Raw genomic sequence first — 17,835 nt, 5'->3', positions numbered from 1 at the left:
GAATGTGCAGCAGGATGAGATTCGACTCCATTTGGGGTGTATGTGTGTGTGTGTGTGTGTGTGTGTGTATGTGTGTGTATGTGTATGTCTGTGTGTGTGATATGTATGTGTATGTGTGTATGTGTGTCTGTGTGTGTGTCTGTGTGTATATGTGTATGTGTGTGTATGTGTGTGTATGTGTCTGTGTGTGTATGTGTGTGTATGTGTCTGTGTGTGTATGTGTATGTATGTGTCTGTGTGTGTATGTGTATGTGTGTCTGTGTGTGTGTGTCTGTGTGTGTGTCTGTGTGTGTATGTGTGTGTCTGTGTGTATATGTGTGTGTGTATGTGTGTGGGTATGTGTGTGTGTGTGTGTGTGTGTGTATGTGTGTGTGTGTGTGTACACTTGTGAAAGCCAGAGGTCAGTGTCTTCCTCGGTTTCTCTCTACCTTATTTCTTGAGGGAGTCTCTCAGTGAACCTAGAGCTCACTGATTTGGCTAGACTGGCTGGCCGGTGAGCTCCTAGGATCTCCCTCCCCGCCTCCCCAGCACTGTAACTGAGGCCACAGGCTGCTGCAGATTCCTTTTCCTTTTTAAAGGCTTCTGAAGGTGTAACTTAGATCGTCATGCTTGTGAGACAAGCACTTAGTTAAAAGTTTTTGATAGATTTCTAATGTTTTCCCCCACAATATTTATGAAAACATGTTCTTGAGTACTCTGTGGACTTTCTTTCTCTTCAGCCTCTCTTCTGTCCCCTGAGACCCTCTGGCTTTTCCTGGACCCATGTCACAATGTCTCAATTATTCAACTGCATTGTTCTAAGATGACATTTTGGGACCAAAGGGGAATGAGAGTGCCAAAGAGTGCCTCTTGGAAGGGATCTGCATTTCTTTCCAGCCCAGGCCTCAGCTTACCCTCCTGGGGGCCCGCTGGAGACAATGGACATGTTGGTGATACCATCCCCCCCCCAAATGCTCCAGAGTCAGGTGGTTAGGTAACTCGCCAGGTCTTGTAAGAATTCAAGTACAGCATCCAGGGATAGCCCAAACCTTTTGGATTCCTCCCTGACTTCTTCCAACACACTGGAGCTCCTGGTACCCCCTATAATGTGCACCCTGGGTTCAACCAATGCTTCCCTGCAGGGAGCCCTTAGGTTGGGAGAAAGTGACCCTATGTCTTGTGAGCCAGCTCACACCTTTTCTTCCTGAGTATAGGTGTCATCAAACCCACACAGTACAAGCCTGTGCCGGACGAAGAACCAAATTCAACAGACGTAGAGGAAACGCTAGAGCGGATAAAGAACAATGACCCAGAACTTGAAGAGGTTAATCTTAACAACATCCGGGTAAAGTCCTGCCATTTCACCTCATGGGTTTTCAGCTTGAGGGTGGGGGATATGTCTTGGCATACTGATACCAGCAGTCCAGGCAATATGGATCATTAAGTCCAAATACATATTTGGACCTGAGTGTTTCTAGATAGGGAATAAAGAAAATCTTTACCAATGGGAGCATTTCAGGGGTGAACACTGTGGTGAGGCGAATCTCTCAGTCCCGGCTTCTTTCTGAGAACAAGTCCAGGCTCAGAAGTCTACCACAGCCAGGCCAGCCTTGATCTGGACACCTGCCACATTGTTCAAAAACACAGAGATTCCCTGTGATAAAACTGTGAGTCAGAACCACACTGCAGCGCGGGACTTGAAGGCTGGCAAAGCCTCGGGGATCACAACCCTGCTACCCCTGAGACATCACTGTTCCCTCTGAATCTTGCTTAGATTCAAACTTATTCTACAGTCGGGGAAGGGGGATGTTGGCACAGGGGCCCCAAGAAAGACCCAAGCTGTGTGCTGTAGCTCTGTGGCTGCTTTCCTCTGTGCCTGGGGTGCAGGAGGAATGTGAAAGCAGGCGTAGCTGCCTGCCCATCTGCTCTCCTTGAGGCCTGGGATTAGCCGTGAGAGAGGTAAAACAAGAAGCCAGCCCTCTCCCTTCTCAGCTTTCCTCAGCGCCTGCCAGTTCCAGCAGATTGGAAAGCAGTACCCCAGTTTTCTCTCCACCTGGCTCCTTGTTCTGCTCCCACGGGGGCTTAGGTGACACTTTGAAATGAGAACCCTGGGAAAGCATAGCTGTGGGTTCTCTGTCGCTCTCTGCCTCTCTGTGCCTCCATTGTCTGCCATGCGAGAGATGCTGACACAATCCTCATGTGTCCTGGACCAGACAGTGGGGCACAAGCAGTGAAAGCTCAGTGGGAGGCCTCAGTTTCCCTTCTGTACCAAGAGGCAGTTGGACACAGGAGGTTTTCACCCAAGAGAGAGTAAAAAGCATATACCAGAGCCCAGGCCTTCCTGGGGTTCTGTGTGTGACGGTGTGGGGCTGGTCTGCACATAGGGTGATAAACTACCCTCAGGACCCACAGACACGCAGCCGGGGCTGAGACCCTTTGGGACAGATGTCTCAGAGAGAAGTCAGTGTATCTTTCCATCTTGTCTTTCAGAACACCAGTGCCACACAGCACGTCAGATACACTGTTAGTCACTAGGCAGAAGCCAGGGCCCTGCCCTGCCCTTCTGGTCCTGAGCCTATTGTACACTATTCCTCCAAGCTCCAGGCCAAGAGTGCTGCCCCTCCTCCAGCCTCCCCTCTCATGGAAGAGAGTGGGGTCCTGTCTGAAAATTTCAGGGTGATTTTGTCAATCCTCTAGCGCACAATGCATTCAGAGACTTGCTAGGACTCAGCAGGAAGCCAGGCTGCATTTGGGACAGCGCTACTGTCCCTCCCCCTGGCCCATGCAGGGCTGCTGTTCACTTTTTTGCTTTTCTTTCTGCAGAATATCCCCATACCCACCCTCAAGGCGTATGCCGAAGCCCTGAAGGAAAACTCCTACGTGAAGAAGTTCAGCATCGTGGGGACCCGCAGCAATGACCCTGTGGCGTTTGTATGTTCTGACCTCTCTGCACTGCTGTGTACTCAGTCACTGGGGACAAGGGAGGAAGCTCAGCTAGGAGCCAGGAGGGGACAGACAGATGGGACAGCCCTCACACCATGCCCTGAACTCGCCCCAGCTATTCCGTGCAACCACCCTGTTCTCCGTAAGGTGGCTCTCCCGGGGAGGTTAGGCAATGGACAGGCGAGGACAGGAGGGTCAGAAGCTCGAGGCCAGCCTGGGCTACATGAGGCTTTCAACAAACGAACGAAGACACCGTACTACCAAGCAGGTTGTACTTATTGTAAAGTAGCCATGAATTGCTTTTAAATGTCCAGCAGTCTGTGCTGAACTAGACTCTGGGAATCTGCCTGTAAGCAGCTGCATATCCCACAGTCGGGAACACACCCACAGCCGAATGGTACGCCACAGGGTGGCTGCTCTACCTCTGGGAGCAAGGCAGATGCAGGACTTAGCTTTCCAAGGGGGATAGGGAATGGAGTAACAATCGGGTCTCTTCCCAGTTTTAAAGTAGGTAATTTTTGAAATGACTGAATGGGCTCACAGTGGGGTGGGGGAGGCATTTCAGACTGCCAGTGTGGGAGTGTCTGGATCTATGACCTCTGTCTGACCTCAGTGGATCCTGCATCTGTCTGTAGTGACACAGCTGGCAAACCCCCATGTGCTACTTGTTTATGGTTCAGAAACCAGGCTGGGCAATGCTGGTACTCAGCTCCATGCCATGGAAGGTTTGGGGGCACGGACTCCATGCCAAGCTGACAGCTGGCGGCAGGCTCTTCATACCTGCACACTTATTACCAAGTGCTGAAATGTTTTTGGCCTGTTGCTAGACCAGGTGCCAGAGCCCTGCAGGTCCCCCCCCCACCCCCCCACCCCCGCCTGCCCTGGCACATATCTCCCACCCTCCGTTTCTCTATTGTGACCCAACACACAGGATCTGACACATGGCACAGCCGGACACCAGGGCCTGCCCAGTTACCAGCCTGCACATGGCCTGGTACACCTGTCCACTAATTGTCAAGCAGGGCTAATGGTCAGGTCAGGCTTTTCCGGGGAGAGGGGCTATTGCTGGTGAGGCTCCAAGAGGCCATCTTACACAGATTGGGAGACAACCTTTGGTCACAGAGAAGCTGACACACCATCTCTGGGCATGCTCAAATGAAGGAGCCAAAGAAGGAGAGATAGTCCCAGCATGAAGGCTTCCTAGGAGCTGGGCCTCTGACAGGCTTAGCAAGCTGAGAGAGCGCAATAGGGCAGCCATTCCTGGCACCACTTCTGACACACTGCACAACAGTCTCGGTGTCTCAGGCCTCTCAGCTGCCGCTATCGGTTTCCCCCCATGACACATCGTTTCCACCAGCTGCTAATTACCTCATTTCCTTCAGAGGCTCCGATTGTCATCTACACCCCCGCCCCCCGCCGCCACCTAGATCCTTCTCAAACACGCTGAGGGCCATCTGAGCCCTACTCTGTAAGCTGGCCCTGTACTCTCTGGGGCTCAGAGGCAGACCATGTGACACAGAGGAGACACAAGGGAGACAGAGATTCCCCAGGGGCCTCAGTGATCACTGCTTGATGAGCTACTGCAGGCTGGGCACTGTGTGGTAAAAAGACATTAAGGTGCATGTTCAGCCCATAAGGGTAGATAGTCTAGTGGTGGAGACACAGCAGTGAGGAACGTGGGAGGACGTGGGAACACTGCAGAGATGGCTTGTAAGGTGCTTGCCTTGCAAACACAAGAACCTGAGCCAGATCTCAAACACCATGTAAAAAGCTGGGTTTGGTGGCTCTCCCAAGTGCTGGAGAGGTGGGCCCAGGACAACCTCCGAGGCCCTCTCACCAGCCAATCTAGACTAGCTAATGAGCCCCAGGCCAATGAGAGAGACTCTCTCAAGGGAAGTAGATGGCATTTATGAAGATGACATTGGAGTTGCCTTCTGACTGCTGCATGAACGTGCACACACACATACCTACACATTAGTGAACATGCGAACACATGGATGTGAATACGTACACATGCCTGCACATCAGTGAGCAACAATAACAAACGGATTTTGAAGAACACAGGTTCCATGAAGGAACTGTGGGTAAGTTCTATGAGGTTCCAGAGAGCGGGCCCTGGGTAGCTGGAGATATCAGCAAAGCTCTAGGAGCCAGAGGCATCGAGGAAGGCCTTGGAGGAAGAACTAGACCTGACGGGTCAAACAGAGCATTCCAGGTGGTCAAAGGAAGCAGAGAAAGGCTCAGACTAGGAAGGCACTGCGTATATGCGGTGAGCCCAAAGAACCAAGACTGCAGAGGGGAGGAGAAGCAGGTCCAGAGGCTCAGAGTGCTGGTGAGCATTCTCCAGCAGCGGTGTTTGGGAGCCACGGCAGGAACAGGAGAGCAGAGGCAGAGATGTGCTTAGAAAGGTAGTGCCTGAAACCGCTCGGCTGAGCCCCTCCGTGTGCTTGTGGGTCTGTTCGACCCTTAACCCACAAGGCCCTGCTTCTCTCTTGCTATCAAGGCTCTGGCTGAAATGCTGAAGGTAAACAAGGTGCTGAAGACACTGAATGTGGAGTCCAACTTCATCTCTGGAGCTGGGATCCTGCGCCTGGTGGAAGCTCTGCCTCACAACACCTCTCTGGTCGAACTGAAAATCGATAACCAGGTGAGCCGGGCAGCTGTCTGCTCATGCCCTGCCCCTCACTGGGTACTGAGCGCCTGCCCACATGTGGCTAGGCAGAGCAGAGGACACTGACAGTAGATGCCCCAGAGCCCACTGTGTTCCAGCCCCGACCCTCCGTCACACTGCCTTCTCTCTCTAGCCATGTGCTCTGCCAGCTTCTTCATCTGTCCCCTATGCTGGGACTCCTCCTCAGCACCAGCCTTGTGCCTTGGCTTTGAGGATGCTCTTTCTTAGACCCAGAACAAATGAACTTCCTTCCAAGCCCTGCATGTTTGTCTTAGCTGTTCTGGTAAGGAACCTGAGACATGGGGCTCTTTACCAGGAGCTTCCCTTTCCCTCCGTCTTTCTGTTCGATGGCTTTTAAGTCCCCCCCCGACCCCCGTTGCACTCTCTCTGAGTATCTCTGTCTTTATCCTGTGGGGATAGCTCCTGCTTTTCTGAATCCTGTGGTGTAGTCATTTCTTCTGGGGGCAACTCTTTGTTTGTTGTCTTGGTTGTCTCTGAGAAAGTTAATAACCAGAATGGCATATAGCAATAGTGTGGATGATAGGCAGCTGTGGGCTGCCGTGGAGGTGGGCTGCTCAGCGCTGCTGTGTGCCCCTCATCTCTGATCTTCACATCTTTTCCCCCAGAGGATGTGGGTGTGCTCAGCCCCTCTGAAAGAGGCTAAGAGAGGGTGACTCAGCACTTAGGAGGCAAGATCAGAATCTACAGCTCCCAAGTGCACTGGATCCACTACGGCACATCACTTCCTAGACTAAGTCACTATCTTCTTTATAGATGGGGAACTTGGGGATTTTCTCTGCACGAGAAAATGTGACTGAGTGGTTGCATATTATACAAGGAGAGACTGGGAAGGTGTCTTAAGTTAGGGTTTACTGCTATGAACAGACACCATGACCAAGGCAACTCTGATAAGGACAACATTTAATTGGGGCTGGTTTATGGGTTCAGAGGCTCAGTCCATTATCATCAAGGTAGGAGCATGGCAGCATCCAGGCAGGCATGGTGCAGGAGGAGCTGAGAGTTCTACTTCTTCATCTGAAGGCTGCTAGAATACTGGCTTTCAGGCTGCTAGGACCAGGGTCTTAAAGGCCACACCCACAGTGACACACTTACTCCAACAAGGCCACACCTTCTAATAGTGCCACTTCCTGGGCTGACCGTATACAAACCATCACAGAAGGCAACACAGTGAAATTCTTGTGCCCAAGCAAGACCATAAGTAACTCTCTCATCATAAAACATGGCCCATAGAAAGTGCTCAGAACATAAATGCATAGATTAATCACAACAGGCTTCTGACCCTCTCCCAGGCAGAACCAGCATCGACAGCCTCCAGAGGCCTCCGACCTCAGGCTGTCTCATCTTAGCCATGGCTTTTTCCCAGTTTGCTCCTGCTCCTGTCCCTACTCCCAGGCCCTAGACTTCTGCAACATCCTGTGCCCATCCCTGCCTAGAAAGACCTCTTGCTTCAAGTGACTTTGTACCTCGCAGAGTGAACTAAAGCATCCTGGACCAGGATAAAGGGCAGTGTGTTCATCTCGCCTGGCTGCACCTCAGCGATGTACTTGGCTGGTCAGCCTTGGATTGCCCTGGCAAGCAGGAATGTAGAAGACTTGGGGAAGTGGCACTACATACACCTTCCCTCCCTCCCTTCCCTCCCTCCCTTCTCTCTGCCCCCTTCTTTAGAGCCCTTACACCTCTACCTTCTCCTCTTACCTCCATAACTCCTCTAAGCCTTTCCACCCAGAGAAAAATAGGGAGATGCTCCCTCTGTGATCCCCCTGCCCTCCAGATTCCCCCTGAGCTTCTCAGGAGATGGTGTTGTGTCCGGGTTATCTCTGTACCCTAGGGCCCAGCCTGGGATTAGGGCCTCATGGTGCTTGGTAGGCAAACATGTCCTGGATAGTTATAGATCCTGTTCCCTGCACAGTGAGAGGAGCCCAGAGGAAAGCTTTTTATACTAGAGAGCTGTGTACTAGAGTGTACAAAGCGGGGGGGGGGGGGGGGGAATGGGGGAGGGAGAAAACACATTGCTAGTTTATATAAAGAGGTTGCATGAGCCAGCAGTCTTTTTGCCGGGTGAATTAGCTGCTGGGTTGGTTGCACTGGGCGTCTCTCCTATGCTGTTGTCCTTGATGCTACACTGGCCCTGCCTATCTCTGCCTTGCTCTTTGGCCATTCATATGGCTTCTATCCTAGCCAGGAAGGAGTCAGGGTCTACACAGCATCAGCTGAAACCTGCCTCTCAGGACAGACCATTAGCTAAAGACATTGGAACAATGGGCATGGTCACTGAAGTGGTGGCTGACATCAGGCCTCCCCACTCCCCGTTCACCTATGTTCCACCTTTGCCCCAGGACCCAAGTGAGAGCTCCTGCTGATATTAGCTTCACCCTGGCCAAACACCCTAGCGTAAGAACAGTAGTGAACATCAGCCTCAGTTTCCCTTCTCGCACATGAGGGAAATTAACAGCTCTCCTCTAAGGGGATTACAAGATCTGACAACATTGGTAGCTTAGAATTTCTATGCAGGTTGTCCGGGAGCCTCACTCACTACCCAGAGGGTAAGGGCTGACAGGGAGCACACTGGCTGCTTTATGTCCCCTCTTGTCATTTGATGTTCACCCTGTAAGTGACTAATTGCCACAAGAACTATGTCACTTGACTAAGATCACACATGGGCACAGGAAGATCCTAACTCAGCTCTGTGTGACTTTAAACACACGGTGCCTATGGCATTCTTGAAAGAACTGTGACCCTACCCTGGTCTGTCTCTTCCATATTGTCCCCCTGGGCATGCTGGCCTCTGTGAAAATGAGGCTCTAGTTGAGCCCTCCTGGAAAGCCATCTGGAAAGTTGGTAGGAGACACAGGTACAGAAATGACCTTTGTATGGGGTCGGGGGTGGGTGAAAGCCAGTTGAGGAAGCAGCCATGGTCCAAAACTGGTCAGGGAAGGTGTCAAGAAGAAGGCATCAGAATTAATCCAGAGAGTGGAAAATGTCTCAAAAGGAAAAAAGAAGTGGGGGTGGGGGAGGCACCCAGAGGAAAAGAAAATAGAGCTTGGAGCCCATCCAGGTAGGATTTTGGAGGCCCAGAAGAAGCCTGTGGGGCTTAAGAGGCAAAGGGCCTTGTTGGTAAGCCTGTAGGCTCTGCTCTGGCAAGATGGCCACTGGCTGGACAGGAAAGATCAGGAGTGAGGAGAAGGCTAAGGATAGGAGGCCAGCTGAAGCTACAAGCAAGCCTTCTGGCCCTTGGGGTCTCCTGCCTAACTGGGGTCCTCAGGCTGGAATCGGGCCTGGTGAGGAAAGGCTGAGAGGAGGAAGACAGGCTTCAGGTTGGAGGTTTGACCAGCGCAGGCTCAGGGAAGAGCCATGTGTGTGTTACAGTGTGTCCCAGGAGCCCTGGACAAACAGTCATCTTTTCATGGTGGCCTTGGTAAGAGGGAGGGACCAGGAGGAGGCGACAAGTGGCATTGATTTATCCCTTCTCCTTGGTTCATCACCGAGGTCCTTGAAGGCCAGAGTGTTTGCCTCAGTCCTTGGAACTGTAACCTGTGCCGAGAGTCTCTCCTTTCTCCTTTTACGGCCAAAGAAAGGGACTTGGGGCGTTCTACCCGGGGTGACATGGACTCTGAGACAACCGGTTTGTTTACTCAGTGCTTCCCTTATCTCCAGGCAATGCTCTGCTTCTGCCCAAAACTTTCCCAAGCCTGGTGAGGGTGAGAAGCCGCCTCAGGAGGCCTGGGTTGCAAAGCACCGAGCATCTCGCCAGCTCTCCTTTGTAGGTGGGGAAACTGAGGACCCGAGGAGTGGGGCTTTCTGTCTTCACAGGCCATTGTCCAAGACAGAGCAGGGTTGGAATGGCAGCATCCAGGCTGTATTGGAGAGAAACAGCTTTGCCCAGCCCATGAAGTAGACTCTAAACACAGGGTGCTTGGAGACCCCCGTCTCACGCTGTACCCCCGCCCCAGTGCAGCTCTGCTTCCTGATTCTCCCCTTGCTTCCCAACGGCGATGCTCCCAGCCGTCAGTCCCTCCCCAGTCCTCAGTACAGAGGATGTGTTCACCATGTGGGCCTATTGATTACAGGTCCCACTTTGCCTCCTGCTCGGTGACAGGGAGGCTGCTTGCTGTTTTGAACAGAAGCCATAGGAAATGGATGGTGCATTCACGCATGTTGTTTTTCCAAGTTAATTTATTTGTGTCTGGTTTTTCTCTAATCCAGCGCTGTCTGGGAGCGCATCTGTTATCTACAGCTATATAACAAATGACCCCAACGCTTAGCCTCAGAGCTCTGGATAAACCAACACTCAACAAATGTGCTCAGTTTCCAAGGCACAGGAATTCAGGGCAGCTGAGCTGGCGAACTTCCCCCAGAACACACAATTCAAGGCAAAGAAAGTCCCTACTGTCTTTGAGGGCCCAGCCTTGGAATCTGAAGCAAGTCTATTCTCTTACTTTCTTTCAGAGGGGAGTCAGGAGGTACAACACACACTTAGGAGGAAGCGGAATAGGCTCTACCTTTTGAGTGAGGCAGATAAGGGATTTTTCAGGCCTATTTTTATAATTCTTTGGTAATTTCATATATTTTGATCATATTCACACCTAACTCCTACCAGGTCCATTTTCTACCCACACTTAGTGTATATATATATAGTGTGTGTGTGTGTGTGTGTGTGTGTGTGTGTGTGTGTGTGTGTGTGTATGTATCCTACTGAAATCAGTTAGTGAATGCATACACCCCTGGAGTGTGCTCTGCCTGTCAGGACAGCACCCATAAAGAAATCTGACTTTCTCTTCCCTCAGACATCAACCATCAATAGCTCCTCAGCTAGAGGTGGGCACAGCCCCCCCCCTCCTCCTCCATGCCGGAGTGCTGACTGGCTGACCGTGCAGGTCCTGTGCAGACAGCCAGGGCTGCTGAGAGTCCGTGGCTTCAGGGGGTCCTGTGGTCCTGTCCTGTCCAGACGACAATGTTTTTGCTCCAGTCCTCCTGACCTCTGGCTCTCACCGTCTTTCCCCTCCCTCTTCCATGGTGGTCACTGAGCCCCTGGGGCAGGATACAGATGTCCCATCTGTGGCTGAGCACTCAATGACACTTCTTCTGCGACTCTGAGTGGTTCTAAGTTTCTGCGTTACCTACCATTGCACAAAGAAACTGGTCTAACTCGGTATGAAGGCTGTGCTAGCACGGGGGTAGAAATAGCACGGGGGTAGAAAGAGACAAGCTTAGAGGGCAGTTCAATACTTTGCCCATTTAGCAGGATAATAGCAGTAAGTTCACCTTTGGGTTCTGGGAGCTCACCACCCATGGGTCGTGGCCAGAGTTACACCACCAGGCAGGCACGGAGTAGGCCTCAAATCAGAGAGCAGTTGGTTACCCGCAGCATCTGCCTGTTACTGGACCTATCCTGCTAGGACAGGTCTCACAGCTACACTGAGGACTCCCCCGCCTTTCAGCAGCCTTTGGAGCACTTCCGAGTTTTGTGAATGCTAGCCCATGCGAAAGGATCTCCCTTCTCAGTACCTACTTAATTTCCCCAAGTCCTGTGACCAAACTGTGTGGTGTCTTTCCATCACATTCCGGTGGTATATAAGCAATAGCCATATTGTTTGGGGACGTCTCTGAGACCAACAATGAACAAAATCTCTAAGGGAAGTAACTTCACATCTGGTGCTGGGATTTTTATTCAGTAACCTATGGTGTCTGGGACAAGCATTCTCATGTAATTTTTTTTTTTTCTTCAAAATATACTTCATGGTAGTAATCCTTCCCCACCTCTCTCTGCAGACTACTTTAAATCACTGTCATATGTGACCCCTGTACTGTTCTGTGTTGTAGCACTTTGGGGAAAGGACTTTCTAATCAGTAGCACTACACAAGGACAAAGGGTGTCTCAGGTGGTGACCTTCTTCCCCAGAGGTGTGTCACAGAGCAGAAGAATTGGCAGCTTGCAAACACAGTGATGCTGATGCCAGTGAGAGGTGGCATCTGACTCTGGTGTTGGCCGAGTACTTCCAGGACACCTTCCTGATAATGTCTTTTCTTTCTTCTTTGGTTTTTGGGACTAGGTATATAGCCTCGCTATACACTTTTAGCTGTCTTGGAATTCACTATATAGACCAAGCTGGCCTTGAACTCACAGAGATCTGCTAGTTCTCAGATGATGCATTTTCAAGTGCTCCCTCTGCACATGTCTTCTAGGTCACATACAAATAAAGTGGACTGTCCAATGAGCCAAGGAAATGGTCTGACATTCAGGGTCACAGCCACCAGGTCCTCATGATAGACCGTAACACCTGCATATTCTCAGGCGAGGACATAAGCTACTACAACCAAAGTGTGCTTCTTTCTCAACCCAACTATGGCAGAGTCCCCTCCCCCACTGCCCTGTATGCATGAGGTGTGGACACAGACCTCATGTCTACACTGCAGCATCTCAGGGGCAGCCCAGGAAGTGTTAAAAAACAAGGTGGTGGTTCTCCAGTCCTAGCTTGGGAAGAGTCTGCAAAATAGTAAACGGAACAGGAAGTTGCAGAAAATAAATATGATATAAATTTATTTAGGGGAAAAGGGGCAACCAAACAGCCCAGCCCTGTCTATTTCTGTCCTGGATCTCCTATGCTCAGAAGTATAACCATGGACCATGGGGTGGGTGGGGCACATCCACGGACAGTGGGGGTAATAGAAAAGGGGTGATATGAAGGAAGGCTCCACTTCTCCCCATCCAATCATTCGAATGTTAAAAAGGAGATTAATTTATCCACAAGTGACTTATTTAATCCTCCAGTAAGTTTGAAAGGAGGCCAGAGTTCATCATGGACCAAACTCTGCCAGCTGAGTCCTGGCAGCCCAGCCCAGCCCAGCCCAGCCCAGCCCAGCCCAGCCCAGCCCAGGCCTCCCCTCTGAGGTCAGTCCCCACCATCACAGTCTGAGGTCACTCCTAATCTTTTCATACCAGCCAAGCAAGTTACTTATAGGGTCACAGCCCACAGCCCAATGAGCTTTTAGCAGTTGAAGCCCCAGCCTTCCCCACTAATGATGCTGAAGAAGACTCTAGAAAGAGGCAGCTACCTTCTACTTGGATGCCTCAGGAGACAAGGGGTCTCCTCCCTCACCGGACAGTCTCTTCGCCGCATGAACTCTATATGTCTATGCACATATGCGTGCACACATGGAATCCACGGAGCCCATACTCAATGTATATGTCTGTACACATACGCATACCTGGTGCCCATGGAGGCCAGAGGGCATTGGGTCCCCTAGGACTGGAGTCCCAGAGTTGTGAGCCACCATGTGGGTGCTGGACATTGAGCCCAGGTCCTCTGGAAGAGCGCCTAGTGCTCTTAACTAGTTAGTCTTCTCCCAGCCCCTCATCCATGTCTTCTAAGGAGTTTCTGTCCAAATGCTTTTTCTACTTCTTATTTATTTGCATCTTGAATTCCTAGCCCTTACCAGATATATTACATTTACAACTTTTCCATTCCTTGTTATCTTTTCCACCCCTGTGCATGTGTGTGTGTCCGTGTGTGTGTGTGTGTGTATGAAAGTACACTTGCCTATGTACTCTTGTGTGAAGCCAGAGGTCAACATCATCTGTCTCTCTACTGTATGGCTCTGTATCTTTTGAGACAGGGTTTCTTGTTGAGTGTGTAGACATCACTTTGGCCAGAGTGGCTGACCTGGGAACTGTCAGGATCTGCCGGTTCCTGCCCCTCAGCACTGGAGTTCTGAGCATGCTCCTTGCTGTGCGTAGCCTTTACATCAGGGCTGGGCATCTGAACTCATGCTGATGAAGCAAAGACTTTACACATGGGGTCATCTTCCTAGCCTGTCTTTTTACCCTCACCACCCATTTTTAAGTTATTTGACGGCCTTATGTATGTTTCTAGTGAATAGTTGTTTTCATGTCTCTCTGCTTGCTCATCCCCCTCAGTCTTCACTGGAATTGTTCTTTTTGCCAACACGTCACCCCCGTACCTTCACGTCTTCTTTCACAGTGTGACCCACTGGGTTTAATAAGAGTTGTTTCCACAAGTGTAGACGGGAACTTCTTTAGCACGCACAGTCTGCGCGCTGACGAGAACTTATTGCTCCCCCTCTGATGTTTGTGCTGTAATGTCTACCTAAGCCATTGCTAAGGCCGCAAACCTTTGCATTGGAGTCTAAAGAGGATTGCAGTGTTAGTTCTTAGTGTTGGGTCTTTGATCTCAGGCCAGCGGAGGCCTTTGGGTGTCCTCTCCCTTTGCTCCTCTGAGACAGGAGAGGTCCTCTGGTCCGCAGTCAGCACCCAGCGCCGGAGTCACAGACACACATGGTCATGGCTGGCCGTTTACATGTGCTGGGCATCTGAACTCAGCTCCTCCTGCCTGTACTGCAAGCACACTCACCCACCCACACACACACATGCACACACTCATCCACTGAGTCACCTTCTCGGCCCTCTTGGGGCAGCTGTGAATTGGTATTGGTGTTTGGTGTGAGTCTGAGTTCATCCTTTTGTTTGTGCCACCGCATGGCTCCATTGCGTCTTCTTAGCGCCCGTTTGTAGAGCAGTCTGCAGAGTATGGGCTCACATCGCTTCTGTTTCCCTCAGTATCTTGTCTGCCTCACGCCATCACCACAATCTTAACTCCCATAGCTTTGGAGTCACTTTGAAATCAGGACTTTGAGTCCTCGAACATTCTGACTATTCTGAGATCACTTGCATGGACATGTGATTTCTAGGTCACTTTGTCCATTTCTAGGGGGGAAAAAAAGAAAGGAGAGCTGAAATTTTGATAAAGGATCCCACTGATGCCACGGCTCCATTTGGTGGCATCACCTCATTAGCGGTAGCCCGTGAACATGGGCTATCAGTTTATACTTCATAGGTTTCTTCATAGGTTTCCTTTGATGCCACTCAAGGTAGTCTTGTAGCTTTCCATGTCTTTTCTTTTGGTCAACATAATCCTATAGTCAACATAATCCTATATATTTTGTTCGTTTTGATATTAGTACAGAGGGGCTGTTTTGGGTGCTCACTCCTACTTTATAGACATGCAGATATGTTGTTTGTTGCTCTTATTTTCCATGTGCCCAATGAACAAATCCGCAAGTGTGTGTGTGTGTGTGTGTGTGTGTGTGTGTGTGTTGGGATTCTCTAGATCCAAGATGATATGATCCTAATATGCACCCTCTTCTTTATCTTAGATGTCTCTCTCTTGCTCAATTGTTGGGCCAGGACCTCTAGAACAGTTGTTAAAAGCAGACCTTTCTGCCTCTAAGCATTCCGAGTAACAGCAGCTTTCTTTCTATGTCAGCTTCTCTGCACAGCTCCACTCCACTCTGTGAGAGCAGGTAACACTCGCCATACAACACTCAGGGCTTCCATGTGAACAGGTAGTGTAGGTAAAGCACATGTGTAATTACTGATTTGTTTTTTTCTTTTCTCTCTCTCTCTCTCTCTCTCTCTCTCTCTCTCTCTCTCTCTCTCTCTCTCTTTCTTTCTTTCTTTCTCTAAAAACCAAAGAGCCAGCCTTTGGGCAACAAAGTAGAAATGGAGATCGTGAACATGTTGGAGAAAAATACAACACTCCTCAAATTTGGCTACCACTTTACCCAGCAGGGGCCCCGGCTGCGAGCATCCAATGCCATGATGAACAACAACGACCTTGGTGAGTGCATGCCTGTTTTCCGCCTTCTTATCTACCCATTCTGTGGACGCCAGGAAAGGGTTATGGGGTCAAACTCCTGACTTTCCGGTGTATCCCATCTTATTCTGTGTTTAAGTATGTCTCTCCTCCTCCCAAGTCTGTGAGCTACTTGCCTTCAGAACCAAGGGAAAAGGCCTCTCCTTTTTAGCATTGACTGGGCCCAGAACTCAGCATGACAACTAGAGGAAATGAAATGCTGGGGTGCACAGGCTTATCTTAGGCATCTCCTCTTCAGAAGACCCTTCTCTAAGTCACACTGGTTCCCCAAAGCTCTCAGCCAACACCATCACCAAAAACTAACATCATCATCAAAAAGCTCAGGAGACTCCATGTGGCTCCCAAGGAAAAGTCAGAAATGTTCGGCTCATAGAAAAGTAAATGCAGAGCAAGCAAGATGGCTCGGTGAGTGAATGTGCTCACTGAGTAAGCTTTGGTGAACTGAGCTCAATCCCTAGAACCTACAAAGTTGCCCTTTGACCTCCACATGCACACGCAACACTAATAATAAATATAACATGTAAAAGTAAGTTACAGTGTTTATTGAAGGCATCCTTTGACTTTTCCACAAAGAGGAAAACAGTATGTCTTGATGAGCTCCATCAAGCACATGCACTAGTCAACGGAATGAACAGCAACATCAGACACCCACTTGCTCCCATGCTCTGTTCACGAGTCCTGGGTGGAGCTGCTTATTACATGTCCCTGATGATGCTAAGGAGAACAGGACACGGTGTGAAATGAAGGCAGTTTGTCTGGCAAAGCTGTGGGAGAGTCAGGAGGAAAAGCAAGGCATGTAGCAGGTCTATATTGTCACCTTAACTAATGTGACATTTACCCTGAGTGCCACCAACGAAGATAAACACTGTTTTCATCAAATCCTCACAGGCTCTCCCCAGGGTTCTCTAAACTCCCAAGCTTCTTGAAAATGAAAAGAGCTTAACCCTGAAGCATGGTTCGGGTGATGATTGCAGGCTGTCAGGTGCCCATGGGAAATCAAGTTTATGAGACCACACAATACTGATTTCCCAAGGCACTCATAGATCTCACCACGGAACTCAGACTTACACACATTCCAGTCAAGTTCTTCAACCTCAGGAACCATCTGCCAAAGTGCTGAGGATGCTGGGGACACAGGCAGATCTTAGGCAGAGCATAGCCTGAAGAACTTAATGTCCATTGCTCACACCACAGGCTACTTTTTCCAGAGTCTAGACAAAGATCTCTCTGCCACAGTTTATCCAAGGTGCCATTATTTGAAACAAAGTAGATCAAACATAAGTACAATGCAAACTTACCATGGTGCAGAAGTGATGGTTCAACTGAATCACTGGATGAGGCCAGCTATCAGAGTATTACTGCAGGCCCAGCTGTGATCTGGGTGTGAACTAACACTTAAAAACCAATTATTCTGAAAAGTGATAATCTCATGTTTCCTCCTAGTTATAAATTAAGCATTTGACATGATACTCAGCGCCCACTGTCTCTTGTCTTCTCTGAATCACAAACAGAAGTTCCTTCTTTGGCAGAGTTTTCAGACGACTAGCCAGGAGCACTCCTGGAGTACACCAGATGGCTAGTCAGGGATGCCGCAGGGGTGTACCAGAGTCCTTTTGGATGAGAGAGAGACAAGTTCTAGGACTTAGATTCCCATCACAAGGAATCCCCAAGGCTGCTGTAGGACTTTCAAAGCTAGAGCTGACTGGATTGCAAGCTCACTCCTAAGCTCACTTCCCTGCTTAAGACTGAGGAGGTTGGGCATCATGGTTTGGATCATTTTTTGAGAAACCTGGGTGTGACTAGGCTGTGCTGGGTGGCCTGGCATAATAGAAAGGCTAGTTCTTGGGTGTATGAAGGCTTACCACCTTTTAGGGGAAAAGACTCAACAGCATGCTTAAAAACTTAAGAATTTGACTGCAAGCTCTGTCCAAACAGTGTGGGGAAGTGATTTATGAGCAGAAACCAGTTGAGCAGAGCATTCTGGTGAGGAGAGTCTTTGGCCAGCCCTGAAAGAGAAATAGAGGCTGATAGTGTAAGGAGGTAACCCTGCAGCTCTAGGAAGGACTGGGGTACAAGCCTGAAGAGGGGGCCTGGCCTTCAGGATGTTTGTACTTTTTAGTTTTAATGTCAACAAGCTAAAGTTGTCTGGCAACAGGGAATGTCAACTAAGAAATTGGCCTCCAGACAAACCTATGAGGCATTTTCCTTATTAATGATTCATGTGAGAGGGATCGTCACCGCCCTGGCAAATGGTCCTGGCTTGTATAGGAAAGGTAGCTAGGCAAACCAGGGGGAGCAAACCAGTATGCAATGTTCCTCCGTGGGCTCTGCTTCATTTCGGTTCCTGCCTATAGGTTCTTGCCCTGAGTTCCTTCCCTGACTTCCCTCAGGGATGGACTATGATTGGACTTAAGCCAAATAAACTTCAGTGAGGACATGTGGGGAGCAGGAATGCCAAGATGAAATGATGACAGTGGGCTCTAGGTACCCCAGGGGCCTGCCTGTGTGGTTGCTCCTTGATGTTTCTCACTGGAAGACATTCTCAGCAAC

General features: G+C 49.9%; 1 protein-coding gene across 2 annotated transcripts in view; it reads left to right on the top strand.

Moving 5' to 3' along the window:
• Window positions 1–17,835, top strand: part of TMOD1 (tropomodulin 1) — a 68,984-nt gene that overhangs the window by 48,870 nt on the left and 2,279 nt on the right. For both annotated transcript variants that reach the window (XM_080940117.1, XM_080940118.1), the window contains exons 6-9: window positions 1,194–1,324; window positions 2,803–2,910; window positions 5,426–5,569; window positions 15,105–15,249. In XM_080940117.1, the coding sequence (XP_080796243.1) occupies window positions 1,194–1,324; window positions 2,803–2,910; window positions 5,426–5,569; window positions 15,105–15,249 (528 nt within the window). The remainder of the gene's footprint in view (window positions 1–1,193; window positions 1,325–2,802; window positions 2,911–5,425; window positions 5,570–15,104; window positions 15,250–17,835) is intronic.

The sequence above is a fragment of the Micromys minutus genome, assembly GCF_963924665.1.
Source record: "Micromys minutus genome assembly, chromosome: 28".
In the NCBI taxonomy this organism is placed as follows: domain Eukaryota; kingdom Metazoa; phylum Chordata; class Mammalia; order Rodentia; family Muridae; genus Micromys; species Micromys minutus.
This window is presented reverse-complemented; position numbering and strand designations above follow the sequence as displayed.